The sequence below is a fragment of the Cherax quadricarinatus genome, chromosome 23 (assembly GCF_038502225.1).
Source record: "Cherax quadricarinatus isolate ZL_2023a chromosome 23, ASM3850222v1, whole genome shotgun sequence".
NCBI lineage: Eukaryota > Metazoa > Arthropoda > Malacostraca > Decapoda > Parastacidae > Cherax > Cherax quadricarinatus.
Genome location: NC_091314.1, coordinates 16,824,535 through 16,851,413, shown reverse-complemented (window position 1 = coordinate 16,851,413; position 26,879 = coordinate 16,824,535). Strand labels below are relative to the sequence as shown.

General features: G+C 40.3%; 1 protein-coding gene across 1 annotated transcript in view; it reads left to right on the top strand.

The window, feature by feature from the left end:
* Window positions 1–7,804: 7,804 nt before the first annotated feature.
* Window positions 7,805–26,879, top strand: part of Cdk1 (Cyclin-dependent kinase 1) — a 38,464-nt gene continuing 19,389 nt past the window's right edge. The window contains exons 1-2 of the mRNA XM_070087987.1: window positions 7,805–8,032; window positions 8,322–8,460. Of these exons, the coding sequence (XP_069944088.1) occupies window positions 7,839–8,032; window positions 8,322–8,460 (333 nt within the window). The 5' untranslated portion in view covers window positions 7,805–7,838. The remainder of the gene's footprint in view (window positions 8,033–8,321; window positions 8,461–26,879) is intronic.

Here is a 26,879-nt window from a genome sequence, read left to right as displayed (position 1 = left end):
CACACACACACACACACACACACACACACACACACACACACACACACACACACACACACACACACACACACACACACACCTACACACACCTACACACACCTACACACACCTACACACACCTACACACACCTACACACACCTACACACACACACCACACTCACACACACCACACTCACACACACCACACTCACACACACCACACTCACACCACACACACACCACACTCCCACCACACTCACACACACCACACTCACACACACACCACACTCACACTCATCACACTCACACACACACACACCACACTCACACACACCACACTCACCCACCACACACACACCACACACACACACGCACCACACTCACACACACACACACACCACACTCACACACACCAGACTCACACACACCACACACACACACACACACACCAGACTCACACACAGCAGACTCACACACACCAGACTCACACACACCAGGCTCACACACCACACACACACACCACACTCACACACACCACACTCACACACACCACACTCACACACACCACACTCACACACACACCACACTCACACACACACCACACTCACACACACACCACACTCACACACACACCACACTCACACACACACCACACTCACACACACACCACACTCACACACACACCACACTCACACACACACCACACTCACACACACACCACACTCACACACACACCACACACACACTCACACACACACTCACACACACCACACTCACACACACCACACTCATGCACACCACACTCATGCACACCACACTCACACACACCACACTCACGCACACCACACTCACACACACCACACTCACACACCACACTCACACACCACACTCACACACCACTCACACACCACACTCACACACCACACACACACATACACACACACACACACACACACACACACACACACACACACACACACACACACACACACACACACACCACACTCACACACACCACACTCACACACACACACACACACACACACACACACACACACACACACACACACACACACACACACACACACACACACACACACACACACACACACTCGTGGCCAGGAGCTGTGACTCGACCCCTGCAACCACAAATAGGTGAGTACACACAGGAGCCAGGAGTTCAGATTCGACCCCCGCAACCTCAACTAGGTGAGAACATACACACACACACACACACGTTTTTTACCACGGCCGATTGCCACGGAGGCAGGGTGACCCAAAAAGAAATAGAAACCTTTTCATCATTCAACGCTTTCAGCATCACTCATACATTATCACCGTCTTTGTAGAGGCGCTCAGATACGACAGTTTGAATGTCCCTCCAAACTTCCATTATCCCAATTTCCTCCTTTAAAATGCAGGCTTTGTTTTTCCCATTTCCATGACTCAAGGATGGTTAACTGGTTCCCTGAATCCCGTCATGAACTATTACCCTGCCCACACTCCAACAGTTTGTCAGGTCCCAAGAACTATTCCTCTGCATTCACTTGTAACAGGCATGCACATGTTTGAAGTCCAAGCTCCTTGCCTGCAAAATCACTGTTTTCCTCTCCCGCTAATCTTTTAGGGGACGACCCCTTCCCCCCTTCATTCATTTACAGATTTATATGCGTTCCAATTCATTCTACTTTGTTCCATTATCTAAATGAGCAAACCAGCTCAATCCCTTTTCAGCCCTCTGACTAATGTGTTTAGTAACTTCACACCTCTTAATTTCCAAACTACGAATTCTCTGCATAATATTTACACACACAATTTGTGAATTTTATTTTGTCAATTTAAATCTAGTTATACTCTTGATCTTGTCAACAACCTATACCAGACCCTAGTGCAATTGCAAGTACCATTTCAATTTGTATTTTTATATTATAAGTTTATATTATAAGACCTACTCTAAGATTGTTTTCATATCTTAGTGACTATATTGTGTGTGCAATTAGTGTATATTTCAATTATATGATTGTTCAAGGCCCTTAACTATCTTTTGCTAACTAGTACCAACTACCTCGTATATTTTTTTTTTCTACTTTTTTTTTTATTCTTTTGCTACCTTAACTTGTATATTTTATCTTGTCAATTTAAATCTAGTTATACTCTAATTCTTGTAAACAACTTATATAACACCTTAGTGCAACTACAATTGAGAGTCTTGTGCCTTTTTTATATCATTAGATTAAACTCAGTTGTACTATAGCTCATTCTAGCTCAATACATAGTCAATACCAAATTCATTATATTAGACCATAGTGTAATTACTAGTGAGAGTCTGGTGCTATTTTTAATTTGTATTTTTATATTAGATTAAACCTAGTTGTACTATAGCTCATTCTAGCTCAATACATAGACTATACCAAAGTCATTACATTAGACCTTAGTGCAATTACAAGTGAGAGTCTTGTGCTATTTTTAATTTGTTTTTTATATTATTAGTTTATACCTAGTTGTACTTTAGCTCATTCCAGCACAATACATAGACAACACCAACTTCATTATGTGTATTAGTGACTATACTCTACATGACCAAAATGCTATAGCTATATACTTGTCCAAACTTCCCACCACTACAGATATCAGTACTAAAACTCAACACACAACTCAGGATATAAATAACCATAATTTAAACCTAGAAGATGATTGATCACGTTGACCCTGATCTAAACCTCCATAATCTGACACACAACCAAAACCTATTGGAAAGTAACTGCCTTTACTACACAGCATCACAAGCCAGCACTATCCTAAACAATGATAAAAGTCTATCAGTACTTAACTACAACATCAGGTCCTTAAGCAAACACTATGATGATCTCCTGGCACTCCTTGAATCACTAAAGACACCCTTCTCGTGCATTATTCTTACTGAGACCTTGGTTAAGCAGGACACAATAGATATCTACCCTCTACCAGGATACACAGCAATCCACAACTGCAGACCATACCAAGTTGGGGGGTGGTATTGCAATCTATTACTCTAACCAATTATCTTGTATTAGCACCACATGCTTTAGTGATGAATATGGAGAATACATTTTTGCTAATTTTACTGTAAAAAACCTTAAGACGCCTATAACAATCGGTGCCATTTACCGGATACCCCACACAAACATCCCAAATTTCAGTGAGAAATTAAAGGAACTAATAACAAACAGACAAATGAATAAGCACCACCTTCTCTTAGCTGGAGACTTCAATATCAACCTTGGCCTACTAGATGATCAGCCTGTAACTGATTTCATCAACAATATGAACAACACACTTCTCATACCAACAATAACTAAACCAACCAGGCTCACTGAAACAAGTGCAACCATAATAGACCACATATGGACCAATATATACTAGGCCCCCTTAAATCAGGGATAATCACAGATAGCACTACAGACCACTACCCTACCTTCCTCTTGACAAACATTAGTAAACCACCACTTGAATACAACAAAGTTTCATTTAGACTCCATGATGAGGCCTCAATAAGGAAGTTCACAGCTGACCTAGAGACTGTTGACTGGCCTACAGAATTCTCCAAGGCCAATATTATTGATGACTGGACAGACATTTTTCTTAACAAATTACTTAGACTATACAACAAACATTGTCCTATAAAAATGAAACGGATCACAAACAAACGGCTTGGTTGCCCATGGCTAACCAGCACCATTCTGAAATCCATTGATAAGAAACACCAATATGAAAAGCAATGTAGACAGGGCCTAATACACAAAGATATTCTTAAACACTATTCATCAGTCCTCACCAAAGTAATAAAGAAAGCCAAAGAACTATACTACTCCAGTAGATTCACTGACACAAGAGGAGATATAAAAAAGACCTGGAAAACACTCTCTCAGATTCTAGGGACCCACAAACTGAAAAAAACAAGAATATTGTAGTAACTAAACCTAATGAAACACCACTGCATCCCACTGACACAGCTAACAAAATAAACGACTTCTTCTCAACCATAGGTTCTAATCTCACCAATAAAATCCCACGTACCAATGCCCATGCCGGGGACTACCTAGATGGGAATTTCCCAAATTCCTTCTATCTTGCTCCAACTGAGCCCACGGAAGTCACCGAGATTATAAAGTCACTTAAAAATAACTCAGGGAATCTGTCTCATGTCCCACCATTATTGTACAAGAGAGCGGCCCATGTCCTCTCGCATGCTATCTCATTACTTTTTAACAAGTCACTAGAAACTAGCACCTTCCCGAAACTACTCAAGACGGCAAGGGTTACACCAATACATGAAGGTGGTGACCCTACAGATTTAAACAACTATAGGCCAATATTAAACTTACCATTGCTATCCAAAATCTTTGAGAAACTCGTGCACAGGAGACTATATTCATTTATAACGTCACAAAACATACTCAACCCCTGCCAATTTGGATTCAGGAAAAATAAAAGCACTAATGATGCAATCATAAAAATGCTAGATCTGCTTTACACAGCATTGGAAAATAAGGAATATCCACTAGGAATTTTTATTGACCTAAGAAGAGCTTTTGACACAGTAGACCACGGCATCCTACTCCACAAACTTGACCATTATGGTATAAGAGGCTATGCACTTGCATATTTCAAATTTTACCTTACTAATAGGTATCAGTATGTCACCATTAAAGACACAGCATCAACACCTGAACCCCATTTTCTTCGCTGACGACACGATTTGTGTCATCTCTCACCCTAAAATTGCCACCCTCAACACCATTGTTAATGAGGAGCTGATCAAAATATCGACTTGGATGACAGCCAATAAACTTACGCTTAACACTGACAAAACCTACTACATTATGTTTGGTAGCAGAGCAGGAGATGCGCAAATTAACATTAAGATCGACAACACTCTAATTGCCAGGCATAATGAGGGCAAATTCCTAGGCCTATACCTTGACAACAACCTGAACTTCAGCACCCATATCCAACACATAACCAAAAAAGTATCCGAAACGGTTGGGATCCTCTCCAAGATACGATACTACGTGCCGCAAACTGCCCTTCTCACACTATACCATTCACTTATATATCCATACCTCACCTATGCTATCTGTGCTTGGGGTTCAACTGCAGCAACACACCTAAAGCCAATAATAACTTAACAAAAAGCCGCAGTAAGAATAATCACTAAATCCCATCCCTGGCAACACACCCCCCCACTCTTCATAGATCTAAACTTACTCCCTGTTCAGTACATCCACACTTACTACTGTGCAATCTACATCTACAGGACCTTAAATTCCAATATTAACCTTGACCTAAAACGCTTTCTTGATAGTTGTGACAGAACCCACAGGCACAACACCAGACACAAACATCTCTGACATTCCCCGTGTCCGACTAAACCTTTACAAAAATACAATGTATATCAAAGGCCCTAAAATCTGGAACACCCTACCTGAAAATTCTAAAACTGCAGACATATTCATCACCTTCAAAACTACCATCAGAAAACATCTTATCTCCCTGATACACCCTGTCAACTAATTACACGAATACCACCTGGTGGTTAACACTTACACTCACTCACCCATTTGACCATAAACAGAAATATCAATCTCAGTCTCAAAATAATGAATCTTAACTAGTCATAAGTTGGCCTGTGATACTCCAATACTGAAACTATGTATAGTGCCAAAACAAAAGCATTCACATTGCTAAACTCACAAACTAGTATTTAGTCACTTAGCCATAATACCAACTTACCTCATAATTTTGTAATATTTTAAACTTAAGATTTAATTTAAGTCTGCCCGAAATGCCTAGCCATGCTAGGAGTTCTAGTGGTACACTCTGTAATTATTATTTTACTACATGTAAACCACACAATAACCAAATTCTGTAAACTCAGCATTGTAATCCTTATAGAGAATAAACTTTGAATTTGAATTTAGACATGACATCTCCACTGCTTCCAGCTTCCTCTGTGCTGCAGCCATAAACCCATCCGATGACAGGTCTACTTCCAAATATCTAAAGACATTCACCTCTTCCATACTCTCTCCCTCCAATGTGATATCCAGTTTTTCTTTACTTAATTTGTTTGATACCCTCATCACCTTACTCTTATCTATGTTCACTTTTAACTTTCTTCCTGTACACACCCTCCCAAAGGCATCCACTAAGTTTTGGAGCTTCTCTTTAGAATTTCGCAAAAGTACAGTATCATCAGCAAAAAGTAACTGTGTCAACTCTTATTTTGTATTTGATTCTCCATAATTTAATCCCACCTGTCTCCCCGAGACTCTAGCATTTACTTCTTTTACAGCCATAGTGGCATTACACATCCCTGTCTGAGGCCTATTTTTAGTGGAAAGTGATCACCCTCTCTCCTGCACACCCTTAACCTGAGCCTCACTATCCTCATAAAAACTCTTTACAGCATTTAGCAACTTACTACTAATTCCATACACTTGCAACGTCTGCCACATTGTTCCCCTATCCACCCTATCATGTGCTTTTTCTAAATCCATAAATGCAACAAAAACTTCCCTACCTTAATCTAAATATTGTTCACTTATATGCTTCAATATGAACACCTGATTTACACATTCCCTACCCACTCTATTGCCTCCTTGTTCATCTGTGATCCTGCTCTCTGTCTTACCTTTTAATTCTTTCAGTTGTATAACCCCACCGTACACTTTACCTGGTATACTCTGTAAACTTATTCCCCTAAAATTTTTACATTCTCTTCAGTCCCCCTTTTCTGTATAGAGGAACTATACATCCTCTCCCCCAATCCCTAGGTACCTTTCCCTCTTTAATAAATTTATTGAAGAAAAGTACCAATCACTGCAAAACTATATCCCCATCTGCTTTTAACATTTCTGTCATTATCCCATCAGTTCCAGCTGCTTTACCCCCTTTCATTCTACTCAATGTCTCATGCATGGACTGGGCCACGGGGATGTTGATCCGCGGAATACCCTCCAGGTAGACTTCAGGTAGGTAGATGCATCTCCCGCCACACTTGCATCTGGCTCCTCATCACTCCTAGAAGATGTTATAATAGAACTAGGCATTAAAAAAAAACAATAAAAATGTAAAATACACATACAGTACAGTGGTCAGAGAGCTGGTCATCAGTCCAAGCAGTTGTTAAACAGGTAGTAATGCAAATGTACCAGGTATACAGGCCTAGCTGACATCAGTGACATACTACTATATAGAAAGCCCCTTGTTATGCTGAGCATTTCGGGCAAATTAAGTTAGTTTTGTTCCTGGATGTGACCCAGACCAGTTGACTAACACCCAGGTACCCATTTTACTGATGGGTGAGCACAGACATCCGGTGTAAGGAAACATGTCCAGTGTTTCCTCCCCTTTGCTGGGAATCGAACCCGGACACTCACTATGTGAAGTGAGAGATTTTGCCACCAGGAGTACCTGTGTGTATGTGTGTGTGTGTGTGTGTTTATTTATTTAATATGTAATAATAAGAAAGACTTGGATAATAAAACTAATTACAGTACCAGGGTATTTGTGAAAATCTACAAATATTTTAGACAGTTGTATAAATACTCAGTGGTTCTGAGGGCACATAAATGACTCATTCAAGTCAGCCTAATTTATTTCCATTGGGTCCACAAGCATTCACCAGAGAAAAGCATTAGACATGACCCAAACCATTCATGAAGGGATGTTTTATTCTCCAAAATTTTTGACATGATGATGTGTTAAGAGTGGTGTCCAACATGGAATTTGTTAATAAATAGCATTAGTCTATTGAAACCATATTCTTAAACTAAAAAATCGTTCTACCTAAATTGAATATAATGTTTTCAGAAGAATGGAAGACTACTTGCGGATAGAGAAGCTTGGAGAAGGTACTTATGGAGTGGTATACAAAGCTAAGAACAAGAAGACAGGCAAGTTTGTGGCCATGAAAAAAATCAGATTAGAAAATGAGGAGGAAGGTGTTCCATCTACTGCTATTCGAGAAATATCCTTATTGAAAGAGCTTCAGCATCCCAACATTGTTTTGTAAGATATAATACAATATTAAAATTTTGCTTAAATGTACAGTATACATGTATAATGCATGTGCGTGTGTACATGCTTGAATGCAACATCTTGGCTTTCACTTATACAACCCCATCTATGAATGTTAAATAATCATCGTGACATCACACATCCCTGTCTAAAGCATACTTTTCCTGGAAAATAATCTCACTCTCTCCTACATGTTTATATTTATTTATTTATTAAAAATTTTTGTTAAAAGTTTTACTTGTCGAAAATTATTATTTTATTTTAATCTTTTCATTTATAGGTTGGAGGATGTTCTAATGCAAGAGAGTAAACTTTTCCTTGTATTTGAGTTCCTCAATATGGACCTAAAGAAGTATGTTGACTCTTTTGAGTCTGGCAAGTACCTGGACAGAAAACTTGTAAAATCTTACTGTTATCAGGTAAGGAGTAAATGCTTCATAACTTCTCAATGTCATATAACCCAAATATTTTGAAAAAAAAAAAAATGGAAAAACCTAACAATATTTTTTGGCCAATATTCGAGGCCATTTTCAGTAAAGTATGATAAGAAGGAAGTGGTTGCTTGTATTGTGGCAGTATTATTTTTGAATGTCAGAAAGGAGTCTGGTGACTGCCTCAGGGTAGGCTTGAGGTATTTAGTTACTGCAGAGCATAATCACTCAAGGTGTATGATGTTCAGTCCATCGGAAATGTTGAAGTTTGGAAATTTTTTAGATTTGATTAGTATATTGTATAACTACAGTTTTGGTTGCAAATGGGTGTAGAATTCTTTGGGTAAGTTTTGATATTCCTTTCTCCCTTCATTTGTTTAAATAGATAAGCATTCCCATCAACATCTGACTTATCTTTTTTGTTCCTTAATCCATTGTTCTCAGATTGATAGGCATTTGCTGTTATTCTTCACTTAAGTCAATTTAAAATTACCTTGGTTTTTTATCAAACAACACATCATGTCAGCAATAAATTTTCTTTGCAAAGAATTACTCAACTCCGTCTCTCGGGAATTTAACTACTAACAATACCTTCTAGCAATTTTTTTTTTTCACAGTTTACAACCAAAAGACTTACAAATCTCAAACACAGTGAACTTAATACAGATCACCACATACCAACATGGCTAACTTGGGTGATGTTCTTGAAGACCTAATCATGAAAAATACACTAAATAAGCATCAGATAATTGCTGGAGACTTAATAAAAACCTCATTCAATCAAGACCTGCTAATAGTTGGTTTCTAAAACATGTATAATTGCTTATCATTATCATGATTATTTACCAAGCTTACAAGAATTACTGAGAGCAGCATCTTCACTTGACCAAATCAAACAAATAAAATAGCTGTGCAAGAATGGTATATAATACCGACAAGATGAAATTAAGACACATGTGCAACATCTGGGTATCTTGCTTCTGATTCAGAATCTCCACAACTACGGTGCTCTTCGCACCTACTCCAAGGTTGAGGGACTGATTACCTCATCTTCTGTACATAGTCTTACTGTCTTCAAGTTATGTCCTAGAATTTGTATTGATAAAACTAATTGATGGCGAAACGTCTACAATAAAGATACCCAGATGTTGCACATGTGTCTTAATTTCATCTTGTTGGTATTATATACCATTCTTGCACAACTTGTCAGACACTGCAACATCATGGAATCTTGATTCTGAGGACATGTACATAACCTTCACGACTACGACAACTACTACTACAACTAACCCATCTCTTTGGGAAGGACCTACTTCCACTGGGGAATCCCGCCTACCAGTGACTATGCCTTCGTCTGCTACACCTGACGTTACTATATAAGCGCCAGGCTCCTTGCTTCTGATTCAGAATCTCCACGACTATGGTGCTCTTTGCACCTACTCCAAGGTTGAGGGACTGATTACCTCTTCTTCTGTACATAGTCTTACTGTCTTCAAGTTATGTCCTAGAATTTGATAAAGCCACTGGATGGCGAAACGTCTACAATAAAGACACCCAGATGTTGCACATGTGTCTTAATTTCAAATAAAATAGCTCCTCTGAAAGTAGGCATTATCATTGACAGTACTATCCTACCTTCCTGAAAGTCAGCACAAAATTACAACTTGAAGTATTAAAATCTAATTCTTGCTCTGTGCTCAGGCATACCTGGAGTGGGTTTCAGGGATCAGCTCCCCTGTGCCCCAGTACGTGACCAGGCTGTTAATGCTGGCCGCACGTAAACCAAAGTATGAACCATAGCCCAGTTGGTCAGGTAATGACTTTAGGTGCCTGTCCAGCTCCATGAAGACAGCCAGGGGTCTTTTGGTAATCCCCCTTATGTATGCTTCGAGGCAGCTGAACAGTCTTGAACCCCTGATATTTATCGTCTTGTCGCTTAGTGTACTCGTGGCTCCTGCTTTTCATTAGGGGGATGTTACACTGCCTGCCCAGTCTTTTGCTTTCGTAGGGAGTGATTTTCATGTGCAGATTTGGGGCTAGTCCATTTAGGATATTCCAAGTGTATTATTTTTATTATTTTTTTATTATCACACCGGCCGATTCCCACCAAGGCAGGGTGGCCCGAAAAAGAAAAACTTTCACCATCATTCACTCCATCACTGTCTTGCCAGAAGGGTGCTTTACACTACAGTTTTTAAACTGCAACATTAACACCCCTCCTTCAGAGTGCAGGCACTGTACTTCCCATCTCCAGGACTCAAGTCCGGCCTGCCGGTTTCCCTGAATCCCTTCATAAATGTTACTTTGCTCACACTCCAACAGCACGTCAAGTATTAAAAACCATTTGTCTCCATTCACTCCTATCAAACACGCTCAAGCATGCCTGCTGGAAGTCCAAGCCCCTCGCACACAAAACCTCCTTTACCCCCTCCCTCCAACCCTTCCTAGGCCGACCCCTACCCCGCCTTCCTTCCACTACAGACTGATACACTCTTGAAGTCATTCTGTTTCGCTCCATTCTCTCTACATGTCCGAACCACCTCAACAACCCTTCCTCAGCCCTCTGGACAACAGTTTTGGTAATCCCGCACCTCCTCCTAACTTCCAAACTACGAATTCTCTGCATTATATTCACACCACACATTGCCCTCAGACATGACATCTCCACTGCCTCCAGCCTTCTCCTCGCTGCAACATTCATCACCCACGCTTCACACCCATATAAGAGCGTTGGTAAAACTATACTCTCATACATTCCCCTCTTTGCCTCCAAGGACAAAGTTCTTTGTCTCCACAGACTCCTAAGTGCACCACTCACTCTTTTTCCCTCATCAATTCTATGATTCACCTCATCTTTCATAGACCCATCCGCTGACACGTCCACTCCCAAATATCTGAATACGTTCACCTCCTCCATACTCTCTCCCTCCAATCTGATATTCAATCTTTCATCACCTAATCTTTTTGTTATCCTCATAACCTTACTCTTTCCTGTATTCACCTTTAATTTTCTTCTTTTGCACACCCTACCAAATTCATCCACCAATCTCTGCAACTTCTCTTCAGAATCTCCCAAGAGCACAGTGTCATCAGCAAAGAGCAGCTGTGACAACTCCCACTTTGTGTGTGATTCTTTATCTTTTAACTCCACGCCTCTTGCCAAGACCCTCGCATTTACTTCTCTTACAACCCCATCTATAAATATATTAAACAACCACGGTGACATCACACATCCTTGTCTAAGGCCTACTTTTACTGGGAAAAAATTTCCCTCTTTCCTACATACTCTAACTTGAGCCTCACTATCCTCGTAAAAACTCTTCACTGCTTTCAGTAACCTACCTCCTACACCATACACTTGCAACATCTGCCACATTGCCCCCCTATCCACCCTGTCATACGCCTTTTCCAAATCCATAAATGCCACAAAGACCTCTTTAGCCTTATCTAAATACTGTTCACTTATATGTTTCACTGTAAACACCTGGTCCACACACCCCCTACCTTTCCTAAAGCCTCCTTGTTCATCTGCTATCCTATTCTCCGTCTTACTCTTAATTCTTTCAATTATAACTCTACCATACACTTTACCAGGTACACTCAACAGACTTATCCCCCTATAATTTTTGCACTCTCTTTTATCCCCTTTGCCTTTATACAAAGGAACTATGCATGCTCTCTGCCAATCCCTAGGTACCTTACCCTCTTCCATACATTTATTAAACAATTGCACCAACCACTCCAAAACTATATCCCCACCTGCTTTTAACATTTCTATCTTTATCCCATCAATCCCGGCTGCCTTACCCCCTTTCATTTTACCTACTGCCTCACGAACTTCCCCCACACTCACAACTGGCTCTTCCTCACTCCTACAAGATGTTATTCCTCCTTGCCCTATACACGAAATCACAGCTTCCCTATCTTCATCAACATTTAACAATTCCTCAAAATATTCCTTCCATCTTCCCAATACCTCTAACTCTCCATTTAATAACTCTCCTCTCATATTTTTAACTGACAAATCCATTTGTTCTCTAGGCTTTCTTAACTTGTTAATCTCACTCCAAAACTTTTTCTTATTTTCAACAAAATTTGTTGATAACATCTCACCCACTCTCTCATTTGCTCTCTTTTTACATTGCTTCACCACTCTCTTAACCTCTCTCTTTTTCTCCATATACTCTTCCCTCCTTGCATCACTTCTACTTTGTAAAAACTTCTCATATGCTAACTTTTTCTCCCTTACTACTCTCTTTACATCATCATTCCACCAATCGCTCCTCTTCCCTCCTGCACCCACTTTCCTGTAACCACAAACTTCTGCTGAACACTCTAACACTACATTTTTAAACCTACCCCATACCTCTTCGACCCCATTGCCTATGCTCTCATTAGCCCATCTATCCTCCAATAGCTGTTTATATCTTACCCTAACTGCCTCCTCTTTTAGTTTATAAACCTTCACCTCTCTCTTCCCTGATGCTTCTATTCTCCTTGTATCCCATCTACCTTTTACTCTCAGTGTAGCTACAACTAGAAAGTGATCTGATATATCTGTGGCCCCTCTATAAACATGTACATCCTGAAGTCTACTCAACAGTCTTTTATCTACCAATACATAATCCAACAAACTACTGTCATTTCGCCCTACATCATATCGTGTATACTTATTTATCCTCTTTTTCTTAAAATATGTATTACCTATAACTAAACCCCTTTCTATACAAAGTTCAATCAAAGGGCTCCCATTATCATTTACACCTGGCACCCCAAACTTACCTACCACACCCTCTCTAAAAGTTTCTCCTACTTTAGCATTCAAGTCCCCTACCACAATTACTCTCTCACTTGGTTCAAAGGCTCCTATACATTCACTTAACATCTCCCAAAATCTCTCTCTCTCCTCTGCATTCCTCTCTTCTCCAGGTGCATACACGCTTATTATGACCCACTTCTCGCATCCAACCTTTACTTTAATCCACATAATTCTTGAATTTACACATTCATATTCTCTTTTCTCCTTCCATAACTGATCATTTAACATTACTGCTACCCCTTCCTTTGCTCTAACTCTCTCAGATACTCCAGATTTAATCCCATTTATTTCCCCCCACTGAAACTCTCCTACCCCCTTCAGCTTTGTTTCGCTTAGGGCCAGGACATCCAACTTCTTTTCATTCATAACATCAGCAATCATCTGTTTCTTGTCATCCGCACTACATCCACGCACATTTAAGCAACCCAGTTTTATAAAGTTTTTCTTCTTCTCTTTTTTAGTAATTGTATACAGGAGAAGGGGTTACTAGCCCATTGCTCCCGGCATTTTAGTCGCCTCATACGACACGCATGTATTTTTCTCACCTGTATTCCAGGGAGTACAAATCAAGGGATTTCAACCGTTTCGAGTAATTTGGGTGCTTATACATGGCATGAAAGTTCTCTGTATGTTCTCAAGGTCTGCAATATTGCCTGCCTTGAAAGGGGCCATTAGTGTACAGCAGTATTCCAGCCGCCTAGAGAGAACAAGTAATTTGAAGTGAATTAGCATGGGCTTGGCATCTATAGTTTTGAGGGTTCTTGTTATCCATTCTATCATTTTCCTGGCAGATGTGGTAGAGACATTGTTGTGATCTTTGAAAGTGAGATTCTCTGACATTATCACTCCTAGGTCCTTCACATTAGTTTTTCGCTCTACTGCATAGTTAGAATTTGCTTTATATTCTGATCTAGTTTTTATTTCTTTGAGTTTTCCATAGCGGAGTACAGTGGACCCTCGACCAACGATATTAATCTGTTCCTGAGAGCTCATCATTAATCGAAATTATCGTTAGTCAAGTTAATTTTCCCCATAAGAAATAATGGAAATCAAATTAATCCGTACAAGACACCCAAAAGTATTGAAAAAAAAATTTTTACCACATGAAATATTAATTTTAATACACACAAACTGAAGAAGACATGTACAATTACATGACACTTTCCTTTATTGAAGATCTGGTGATGACTGATGGGATGGGAGGAGGGGAGACTGTGGATGGTGTTAGTGTTTAGAAGGGGAATCCCCTTCCATTAGGACTTCGAGTTGTCAAGTCCTTTCCGGGGTTACTTCCCTTCTTCTTTTAATGCCACTAGGACCAGCTTGAGTCACTGGACCTCTGTCGCACAACATATCTGTCCATAGAGGCCTGTACCTCCCGTTCCTTTATGACATTCCTAAAGTGTTTCACAACATTGTCAGTGTCACAATTAAACACTTGTTCAGGTTTCAATTCTTCACTGCCTATGTACTCCTTGAATTCCTGCACATATTTTTCAGCTGCTTTTTGGTCCAAACTGGCAGCCTCACCATGCCTTATCACACTATGTATGCCACTACGATTCTTAAATCTCTCAAACCAACCTTTGCTGGCCTTAAATTCACTCACATCACCACTAGTTGCAGGTATTTTTCTAATTAAATCCTCATGCAACTTCCTAGCCTTTTCACATATGATTGCTTGAGAGATGCTATCTTCTGCTATCTGTTTTTCGTTTATCCACACCAATAAGTCTCTCAACATCTTCTATCACTTGCGATCTCAGTTTCGAAAACATAGTTGCACCTTTGGCAAGAACAGCTTCCTTGATTGCCGTTTTCTTGGCCACAATAGTAGCGATGGTTGATTGGGGTTTTGTGTACAACCTGGCCAGCTCGGAGACACGCACTCCACTTTCATACTTAGCGATGATCTCTTTCTTCATATCCATAGTAATTCTCACCCTTTTTGCTGTAGGGTTGGCACTAGAAGCTTTCTTGGGGCCCATGGTGACTTATTTTGCAGGTGCAATCACTAAAAAGGCTGTGATAATATGAAATGTTCCGATTGTATGCTTGGAAGCTGCCGCAGTGGCTGGCTGGCTTGTAAACACTGGCCAGAAGTGGAAGCATCTCAGACGGAACGAATCGTGTTGGTCGAGTTTTTTTAGAGCTAGTCGAGGCAAAATTTTTGCGTTAAAATGTATCGCTAGTCGGATTTAACGTTAGACGATGCCATCGTTGGTTGAGGGTCCACTGTAATTGAAATATGTCTTCATTGAACTTCATATTGTTTTCTGCAGCCCATTTAAAGATTTGGTTGATGTTTGCGTGGGGATTTGTGGTGTCTTTGATGGAGTCAGTGAATAAATTTACCATAGTAGTAGTTAATACTGAGTGTCAGAGAGAACTTAATAATGATCAATATATTTTTGTGTGCATGTATTCCTGTAGAAACAGTTAACCTTTGCAATGCTTTGTCTTTTTAAAAAATAAGCGGGTTACAACAGCGAGACTTAAATGTCCATGGTCAACTAACGGTAACCTCGGATCCATTGACAAAAAATATAACTATGAAAACATACAGACTGGGCTTAATTTTCCCAAAATATGTTAAAACTCATTAAGATAATAGAGGAATGCTAACAGATGTATTATACTGACAGGCTCACTGAAAAAAAAAAACCTTAAAGACCTGGATAAACTGAGTTTAACCAAGGAAATTACACTTACCATCCGACTTACGACCTGCTCGACATATGACCACTCGACTTACGACCATGCTTTTTTTGCCAAATTTCTGGGAAATAAACAACTGTTTGTGTTGTACACAGTGTTTATACTAAACCTTACAGTATAAAATACAGTACTAACAGCATAATTTATTTATTTATTAAAAATTTCTGTCAAAAGTTTTACTTGTTGAAAATTATTGTTTTATTTTAATCTTTTCATCAATAGGTTGGAGGATGTTCTAATGCAAGAGAGTAAACTTTTCCTAGTATTTGAGTTCCTCAATATGGACCTAAAGAAGTATGTTGACTCTTTTGAGTCTGGCAAGTACCTGGACAGTTTATTCCAGAGTACACAAATGATGTCACTTGTCCGATACGCATCCAGCTTGCCAGTCTACTATGCATTTAGGAATGCAGTGACATTGCAGTGGACTCCCGACCAATGAAGGCATCGTCTAATGATAAAATCGCCTAACGAAGCGTTTTAGCATAAAAATTTTGGCCTGACCAACGATGAAAAACTTGACTGACAACATTTGTCCTGAACGCGTCCACGTGCCTGTCTGGCCTGAGCGCGCCTTAACTGCCCTGCCTTCAATTAGTGTGCCAGTGTTTACAAGCCAGTGCGGTCGCTTCCACGCATACATTCGATACATTTTGTATTATTCCAGTGTTTTTAGTGCTTGTAACTGCTAAATAAGCCATCATGGGCCCAAAGAAAGCTTCTAGTGCCAACCCTGTGGTAAAAAGGGTGAGAATTACAATAGAAATGAAGGAGATCATCACAAAGTATGAAAGTGGAGTGCATGTCTCTGAGCTGCCCAGGTTGTATAACAAACCCCAATCAACCATTGCTACTATCTTGGCCAACAGAAAGGCAATCAAGGAAGCTATTGTTGCGAAAGATGCAAGTATGTTTTTGAAACGGATCGGAAATACTCGAAGATATTGAGAAACTGTTGTTGTGGATAAACGAAAAGCAGATATCAGGAGTTAGTATTTCTCAGTCAATCATATGTGAAAATGCAAGGCAGTTGCATGACGATTTAATTAAAAACTGCCTGCAACTAGTGATGTTATTGAATTTAAAGCCAGCAAAGGTTGGTTTGAGAGATTTAAGAATCGTAGTGGCATACACAGTGTGGTGAGGCTGCCAGTTCGGACCAAAAAGTGGGTGATAAATATGTGCAGGAATTCAAGGAGTACATAGACTTGACGAAACAATTAAACAGTGAGGATTGTAAAGTGAAGCCTCTACTCGTGTATCACTCTGAAACTCCCAGAGTGTTCAAGAAAAACAATGTCGTCAGGGCTAATTTGTGTGTGATGTGGATGGCAAACAGTAAGGCATGGGTCATTAGGGACATTTTCTATGATTGGTTTCATCATGTGTTTGGCCCCACTGTGAAAAATTACCTCCTGGAAAATAAATTGGACCTCAAGTGCCTTCTGGTATTAGTGCTCCTGCTCATCCTTCAGACTTGCCAGAGTGAATTTCAGGGGAGTTGAGCTTCATAAAAGTGAAGTTCTTGCCTCCTAATACCACTCTTCTCCTCCAGCCAGGTCATTTCAAACTTCAAAAAACTGTACACCAAAGTAGTGTTTCAAAAGTGCTTTGAAGTGACCTCAGATACTCAATTGACCCTGAGAGACTTTTGGGAAGATCACTTTAGTATCCTCAATTGCATAAACCTTATAGGTAAGGCAGCAGGACCTTGAACTCTGCTTGGAGGAAATTGTGGCCAGAATGTGCACAAGAGAGGGATTTTGAAGGGTTTGGGGCTAACCCTCAGGAGCCTATGACAGTTGTAGAATCTATTGTGGCATTGGGGAAGTCCATGGGGTTTGAGGTTAGTGGGGAGGATGTGGAAGAGTTGGTGGAGGATAACGATGAAGAACTAACCACTGATGAGCTGCAAGAGCAACTGTAACAGCAAGAGGCCACAACTGAGGAAATTGCTTCAGAGGAGGGGAGAGAAATGGACAGATTTTTGGTGCAACAGAGGTCCAGTGACTCTCAAGTTGTTCCCAGTGGCATTAAAAAAAGAAGGGAAGTAACCCCGGAAAAGGAATTGGTATCTAAAGTTCTTATGGAAGGGGATTCCCTTTCCAAACAATAATACATCTCCATCTCCCCTCCTCCCATCTCATCACTCATCACTACATCTTCAATAAAGGTAAGTGTCATTTATTCTTCATTTAGTACAGTATTTATTGTGCATGTATCCTTCTTTTTCTGTGTAGGGAAATGCGTATGTCATGTAAAAAAAAAAATGATCATACTTTTGGGTGTCTGGAACAGATTAATTGTGTCTCCATTATTTCTTATGGGGAAAATTAGTTCGACTAACGATAAATTTGCCAAAAGGTAAGCTCTCTGGAATGGTTTAATATCGTTGGTCGAGGGTCCACTGCATTTATATAATTATTACAATAATGCAGTAGTCTGCATAACAGTAAATCTTTTATTTTTTGTGCTAATAAAAATTCCAAATGGAATGCAAGTGGGGCCTAGAGACCTGACTAAGGAACAGAAGGAATGTTTTTTAGTGCCAGGAATGTCTGCATTGTTTATTCTGGATGCTATTTTTAAATTGACAATTTTTTAATTTTGTCTGAAATTGGTCAAATTACTGTTTTCTAATCACTTTATTGGGTAATTGAATTTGTTAAATGGGCAGTTTCTTGTACTCAGTCGATAGAATAGAAGGAATACTAGCGAAATAGTTATGAGATTGGTCGTCTGGAATAATGGTATAGGCCAAAAATAGGGCACAGAGTGGGTGAAATTGTCGATGCGTAAATATTGCCAAGACCGCTAACTTTGTGAGAGGGTAATTCCATAAGTTTTCCATCAAATTTCGTACTTTTGGCTTCATTACCTTTGGAAAAAGATTCTCTGTCATTTCATAAGTTTTTTTTATCAACCTTGAGAGCAAGTTTGAGATCAGGTATCTCAACCCTGAAAGAGTTAACAACAAAACAGGAAACTAAGCTAATATACCACCATTCATATATGTATAATAGATCTGCTTGAGTGCTATCACCTATTGTCACAGCCATGTAGGTCAGTGGTAAAGCACTGGACCTGCCAGCACCAGGGCCATGATTTGTTCTTCCTGTCCATCTTTCTGTTTATTCATTTGCGGGTACTCATGACTTGGTTGATAGTGTCTTCAGCTCTCACGCTGAGGTCTGTGGATCGATCCCGGCACTAGTGAAATGGGCATGTTACCGTACACCTGCTGGCTCTGTTCACCTAGCAGTAAATAGGTACCTGGGTGTTCAACTAAATGTTATGATTAATGGGTCTCCCACTGCAAGATAAAACGAAGGAAAATTCCTAGGTCTGTACCTTCACAACAACTTGAAATTCAACACCCTTATTCAGCACATGACGAAAAAGGTATCAAAATCAGTTGGCATTCTCTCCAAGATACGATACGTTACTATTCAGCTCAAACACAACTACTTACGTTATACTACTCTCTAATATATCCTTACCTCACCTATGCTGTTTGTGCCTGGGAATCCATTACAGCAAATCACATAAGTCAATAATAACTACAAAAAGCAGCTGTATGAATGATCACTCGGGCAACATGCTCCCCCACTCTTCAAAAGGTTAAACCTACTTAACTCTTACACTGCCACACACATTGATCAACAGGTGTGCATATACTGCCACACGCATAGACCAGTGTTTAAATTCTAACTCCCTCAAAATGGCCAAAAGTTGGTGTGTGCACCAACAAACAATTCCTCTGCCACACTGGGCATTGTGGGAACAGTTTGCCTCAAGGTACCATACTAACATGTCTCGTCTTTGATGTCTCCTCACTTCATGGACTGTTAGCCATTTGCTATTTGCCCAGGCTGATTCTAGTACCAAAGATATTGATGAGGACCTGGAGCTGTATGTGTATGAAGATACAGTGTATGTTGCTGCCACTATATATGCTCCATCAAGCAATGAAAATCCTGATGAGCTTTGAAGCACTACATAACACAACTTCCTTCCACTGAGAAGAAATATACTCATAAGACGTGCTATGTATGTTTTAACGTCACCAGAAAAACAAGAAAATGCAAGGACACACAGTTCATGTGTAAAACTTTCAAAACTACACTGTGTATGGAACTTTGCTTTGAGGAGCTTCATGACCCCAAGCAACTGTAATTAGCATAGTGAACAGTGAGTAGATAATGTGTGTATAGTGAGTGCAGTGTGTAATGCATATAATATAGGAGAAAAAATATCTTATTTAATGTGGTCTAAGTGCATATACTAATCACATAGATATATTTTGAAAAGAAAAAAATTGAAAAACCCAAAATGGCCAAAAACTAATAGTATGCAATTGCAAGTGTGAGAGATGCAACCTTGTTACCATATGAGGGTCACTTACAAAAACTTCAGACAGTAAGTTTAACCAATTTTTTTTTTTTTAAATTGTAAAATCAACACCGATTTTTTGGTAAAAAAAAATTGCAAAATGATTTTGGCACTAAAATACAATTTCAATTTAATCCTATTGGCAATTTAAGGGTTAACTTTTTTTTTATTATTATCACACTGGCCGATTCCCACCAAGGCAGGGTGGCCCGAAAAAGAAAAACTTTCACCATCATTCACTCCATCACTGTCTTGCCAGAAGGGTGCTTTACACTACAGTTTTTAAACTGCAACATTAACACCCCTCCTTCAGAGTGCAGGCACTGTACCTCCCATCTCCAGGACTCAAGTCCGGCCTGCCGGTTTCCCTGAACCTCTTCATAAATGTTACTTTGCTCACACTCCAACAGCACGTCAAGTATTAAAAACCATTTGTCTCCATTCACTCCTATCAAACATGCTCACGCATGCCTGCTGGAAGTCCAAGCCCCTCGCACACAAAACCTCCTTTACCCCCTCCCTCCAACCTTTCCTAGGCCGACCCCTACCCCGCCTTCCTTCCACTACAGACTGATACACTCTTGAAGTCACTGTTTCGCTCCATTCTCTCTACATGTCCGAACCACCTCAACAACCCTTCCTCAGCCCTCTGGACAACAGTTTTGGTAATCCCGCACCTCCTCCTAACTTCCAAACTACGAATTCTCTGCATTATATTCACACCACACATTGCCCTCAGACATGACATCTCCACAGCCTCCAGCCTTCTCCTCGCTGCAACATTCATCACCCATGCTTCACACCCATATAAGAGCGTTGGTAAAACTATACTCTCATACATTTCCCTCTTTGCCTCCAAGGACAAAGTTCTTTGTCTCCACAGACTCCTAAGTGCACCACTCACCCTTTTCCCCTCATCAATTCTACGATTCACCTCAGCTTTCATAGACCAATCCGCTGACACGTCCACTCCCAAATATCTGAATACATTCACCTCCTCCATACTCTCTCCCTCCAATCTGATATCCAATCTTTCATCACCTAATCTTTTTGTTATCCTCATAACCTTACTCTTTCCTGTATTCACTTTTAATTTTTTTCTTTTGCACACCCTACCAAATTCATCCACCAATCTTTGCAACTTCTCTTCAGAATCTCCCAAGAGCACAGTGTCATCAGCAAAGAGCAACTGTGACAACTCCCACTTTGTGTGATTCTTTATCTTTTAACTCCACGCCTCTTGCCAAGACCCTCGCATTTACTTCTCTTACAACCCCATCTATAAATATATTAAACAACCATGGGGACATCACACATCCTTGTCTAAGGCCTACTTTTACTGGGAAATAATTTCCCTCTTTCCTACATACTCTAACTTGAGCCTCACTATCCTCGTAAAAACTCTTCACTGCTTTCAGTAACCTACCTCCTACACCATACACCTGCAACATCTGCCACATTGCCCCCCTATCCACCCTGTCATACGCCTTTTCCAAATCCATAAATGCCACAAAGACCTCTTTAGCCTTATCTAAATACTGTTCACTTATATGTTTCACTGTAAACACCTGGTTCGCACACCCCCTACCTTTCCTAAAGCCTCCTTGTTCATCTGCTATCCTATTCTCCGTCTTACTCTTAATTCTTTCAATAATAACTCTACCATACACTTTACCAGGTATACTCAACAGACTTTTTTTTTTTTTTTTTTTTTTTTTTTTTTCTTTTTTAACAAGTCGGTCGTCTCCCACCGAGGCAGGGTGACCCAAAAAAAAGAAAGAAAATCCCCAAAAAGAAAATACTTTCATCATCATTCAACACTTTCACCACACTCACACATTATCACTGCTTTTGCAGAGGTGCTCAGAATACAACAGCTTAGAAGCATATACGTATAAAGATACACAACAGACTTATCCCCCTATAATTTTTGCACTCTCTTTTGTCCCCTTTGCCTTTATACAAAGGAACTATGCATGCTCTCTGCCAATCCCTAGGTACCTTACCCTCTTCCATACATTTATTAAATAATTGCACCAACCACTCCAAAACTACATCCCCACCTGCTTTTAACATTTCTATCTTTATCCCATCAATCCCGGCTGCCTTACCCCCTTTCATTTTACCTACTGCCTCACGAACTTTCCCCACACTCACAACTGGCTCTTCCTCACTCCTACAAGATGTTATTCCTCCTTCCTCGATACACGAAATCACAGCTTCCCTATCTTCATCAACATTTAACAATTCCTCAAAATGTTCCCTCCATCTTCCCAATACCTCTAACTCTCCATTTAATAACTCTCCTCTCCTATTTTTAACTGACAAATCCATTTGTTCTCTAGGCTTCCTTAACTTGTTAATCTCACTCCAAAACTTTCTTATTTTCAACAAAATTTGTTGATAACATCTCACCCACTCTCTCATTTGCTCTCTTTTTACATTGCTTCACCACTCTTTTTCTCCATGTACTCTTCCCTTCTTGCATCACTTCTACTTTGTAAAAACTTCTCATATGCTAACTTTTTCTCCCTTACTACTCTCTTTACGTCATCATTCCACCAATTGCTCCTCTTCCCTCCCGCACCCACTTTCCTGTAACCACAAACTTCTGCTGAACACTCTAACACTACATTTTTAAACCTACCCCATACCTCTTCGACCCCATTGCCTATGCTCTCATTAGCCCATCTATCCTCCAATAGCTGTTTATATCTTACCCTAACTGCCTCCTCTTTTAGTTTATAAACCTTCACCTCTCTCTTCCCTAATGCTTCTATTCTCCTTGTATCCCATCTACCTTTTGCTCTCAGTGTAGCTACAACTAGAAAGTGATCTGATATATCTGTGGCCCCTCTATAAACATGTACATCCTGAAGTCTACTCAACAGTCTTTTATCTACCAATACATAATCCAACAAACTACTGTCATTTCGCCTTACATCATATCTTGTATACTTATGTATCCTCTTTTTCTTAAAATATGTATTACCTATAACTAAACCCCTTTCTATACAAAGTTCAATCAAAGGACCCCCATTATCATTTACACATGGCACCCCAAACTTACCTACCACACCCTCTCTAAAAGTTTCTCCTACTTTAGCATTCAGATCCCCTACCACAATTACTCTCACTTGGTTCAAAGGCTCCTATACATTCACTTAACATCTCCCAAAATCTCTCTCTCTCCTCTACATTCCTCTCTTCTCCAGGTGCATACACGCTTATTATGACCCACTTTTCGCATCCAACCTTTACTTTAATCCACATAATTCTTGAATTTACACATTCATATTCTCTTTTCTCCTTCCATAACTGATCCTTCAACATTACTGCTACCCCTTCCTTTGCTCTAACTCTCTCAGATACTCCAGATTTAATCCCATTTATTTCCCCCCACCGAAACTCCCCTACCCCCTTCAGCTTTGTTTCGCTTAGGGCCAGGACATCCAACTTCTTTAATGTGTACATAAAATTCACTCATACTTCTGTGCATACTACATGTACAGAACAGTCAGTTCTGATATTAATCCTGCCTTATAACTTTCTAGATAATTGCAGAAGAACTCTTAGGCACAATACTAGACAAAAATCTGTGATATTCCTTGTATCCAACTCAACCTGTGTAAAAACTCAATGCACATGAAAGGACCTAAAATCTGGCTTTCCTTGCCTGAAGATTCCATATGTTCCCTATCAGCCATCCACTTCAAAGCTGCTGTTAAAAAGCCCCTCCTTACCTAAATGTGATCCTGACAACAATTACCTCTTTGTACTTCGTATTGCTTCTTGTAACTAGCTTCATTCCTGTCATAATTTTTATTGTAATTTTTATTTTGAATTGCCAGATACTATAAATAATGTATAATCTAAGTATTCTTATTCTCAAGTACCTTACTAAGTCTTATTTGTCCGTATACAGTGAGTTATTCTCACTGAATCAGTTTTACTGTGAATATCATGAATGTCCTATATAATTACATGTAAAATACTATCTCATCACATTCTGTAATAATATAGGTAACTAGTTTCACTCTTGATGTAATTTTATTAGAAGTTTATTTTGAATTAACATAATAATCTTAATATAGTATAATCTAAGTGTTCTTATTCCCATGTAGCTTTTATCTGCTTCATATACATTTGTTTAACCCTTTGACTGTCACAAGCCCCTTTCTGAAACTGTCATTCTGTTGCAAAATTTTTGAAAAAAAAAAATATATATATATATATATCATGAAATGATAGAGAATCTTTTCCTGATGGTAATGAGACCAAAAGTACTAAATTTGGTCGAAAACTCACAGAATTATGCTCCTGCGAAGTTAGTGGTCTCGGCGACATATACGCATCAGCGATTTTGCCAATTTGAGCCCTGTTTTTGGCCAATTCCGTTGTTTCAGTTGACCAAACTCATAGCGATTTCTTTAAAACTCCATTTTTTCTATCAATTGAGTACAAGAAACTGCCCATTTACCAATTTGAACTACCCAATAAAGTAGTCAGAAATTGGCAATTTGGCCAATTTCACGCAAGTTAAAAAAGATGCCAATTTCAAAATAGGGTCCAGAATAAACAATGTAGAAATTCTAGGCACTAAAATAACATATCCTCTGTTCATCAGTCACGTCTCTAGGTCACTCGTATATTACTATTGTAGACAGCCTGTACTGTCTGCACAGACAGCCTATGCTGTCTGCCAGCTTAGTTCATATTTTGCGGCACTCAGGTGCTGCCCTCTAGGCCTGCCCAGGTCAGTGGGACGCTGGTCCTACTCGCTCTCACTCACTCAGCGGCCTAGAATCAGTCAACAGGGTGACTCCTATCTTCTCGCGGCCATAGCCCTCCCGGGCCATGGGGACTTAACACACGGCATGGGCACCCCAGATACCACAGTTAAAAGAAGTGTCCCGGAACCACTTATAATTGAACCCTGCTTTCAGCATCACCAAATAATCTCTCATTCACATTGGTGGGAAGTGGTGGTCGCAGCAGTTGTGTTTGCCCGGAGAGAGGAAGGGATGAAGTTGTTCACTTCATCACCCTACACAACAAGCATCCGTCTCTCAACGAGTTATCCTGGTATCGTGTCTGCACGTTTCAGCATCCAGACACAGATACAAGCAGGATTTGGCCGAAATTTCCCAAATTTCTTCGAGAAATATAAGTGGTGTCCCAGTGACCCCATGCCACAGCATCCCACGCTGTTTCTCAAGTCACGTGTTCAGTGTCACTTGTATGTTCTGCTGTTGTTGTTCAGCTCAGCACAGCTATTTCAGCAAGCCAGAGGTGAGTTTTGTGGTGATTTCTGCGTCCAGTGTGCGTGTCTCCGTGTTTGTGGGAGAGGAGGAAGTGGCCAGATCCTCCCTCGCCATACACTCACCCACACTACCATACACCACCATGCCATCACTCCCTCTGCTGTGTTTTCTGCTGTTTTCCATGTGAATTCATTGCCAGAGCTGTGTATCCGAGTGCCCAAGGCCACTCGAAGCTATGTGGATCAGCATGCCACGTAGATCACAACGCCACGTGGATCCTGATGCCACGTGAGGTGTGGACGAAGCCACGTGGATCTATGAGCCATGTGAATTACCGAGCCAGATGTCCCAGGCCACATGCTGTGGTCTGCTGCTGCTCGACTTCATGACGTCACGATGCCTGCCTGACGTCACCTCGAGATGTCTGCTGACATCACAGTGTTGCTGATGTCACCTTGCTACGTCACGCCTGACATCACATGATTTCACATAAAGTGTTTCAATAATTATGTCAGTATTGTTGAGAAGATTGAGAGAAGTATGTTGTGTTAATTAATTCCTCTCAGTCAGTGTTCTCACATGTTAGTGTATGGCTTAGTGTCAATTTTGTGCACAGAAAGCATCATTTGCTAGTTTAAGCCATGTTGTACCGCATGTATTGCGGGTGTGTGTAAAGTTTCCGTGCGTGTCCAATGTGGTCTTGAGCCCAGACCAGTGTGTAGCACCACTGTGTTATTGTCACCCAGTGTAACCAGCGTGTTTGACAGCTGATATTAGTCAGCCCTGAGTGTATGAGCCCCTTGTACAGAAAGATCTTATGCTCGTCGCTCATAGATGTTCTGCAGAATCGTACCTGCTACAATTCCCATCGAGATTTATTTCACTTCACCTCCAGACCTTCAGAGTGCAGTTATATGTGGAGAAACAAGTCTGGGGACGCTTAGACTAACCTCTGCTATAACTCCAACTGCCAAGAGAATGACACTCGTCAAGCCGCAGTTAGCCCTGTTGGCAGGCACTGTGTCAGCCTCGTGTCATAGCTTCAGTGAGCTCCTGCACAATGATGATGTCACTTTGACTGCTAGTTTGCTTACTGCAGTCTGGTGTATGATGTTATGACTCCCAGATGTTTCGCCCAGTCGTCTCTACCACGACTCGCTCCACGCTCGCTGGCAGTGACAGCCCAGCGACAGTACCAGTCGAGAAGTGTCCTC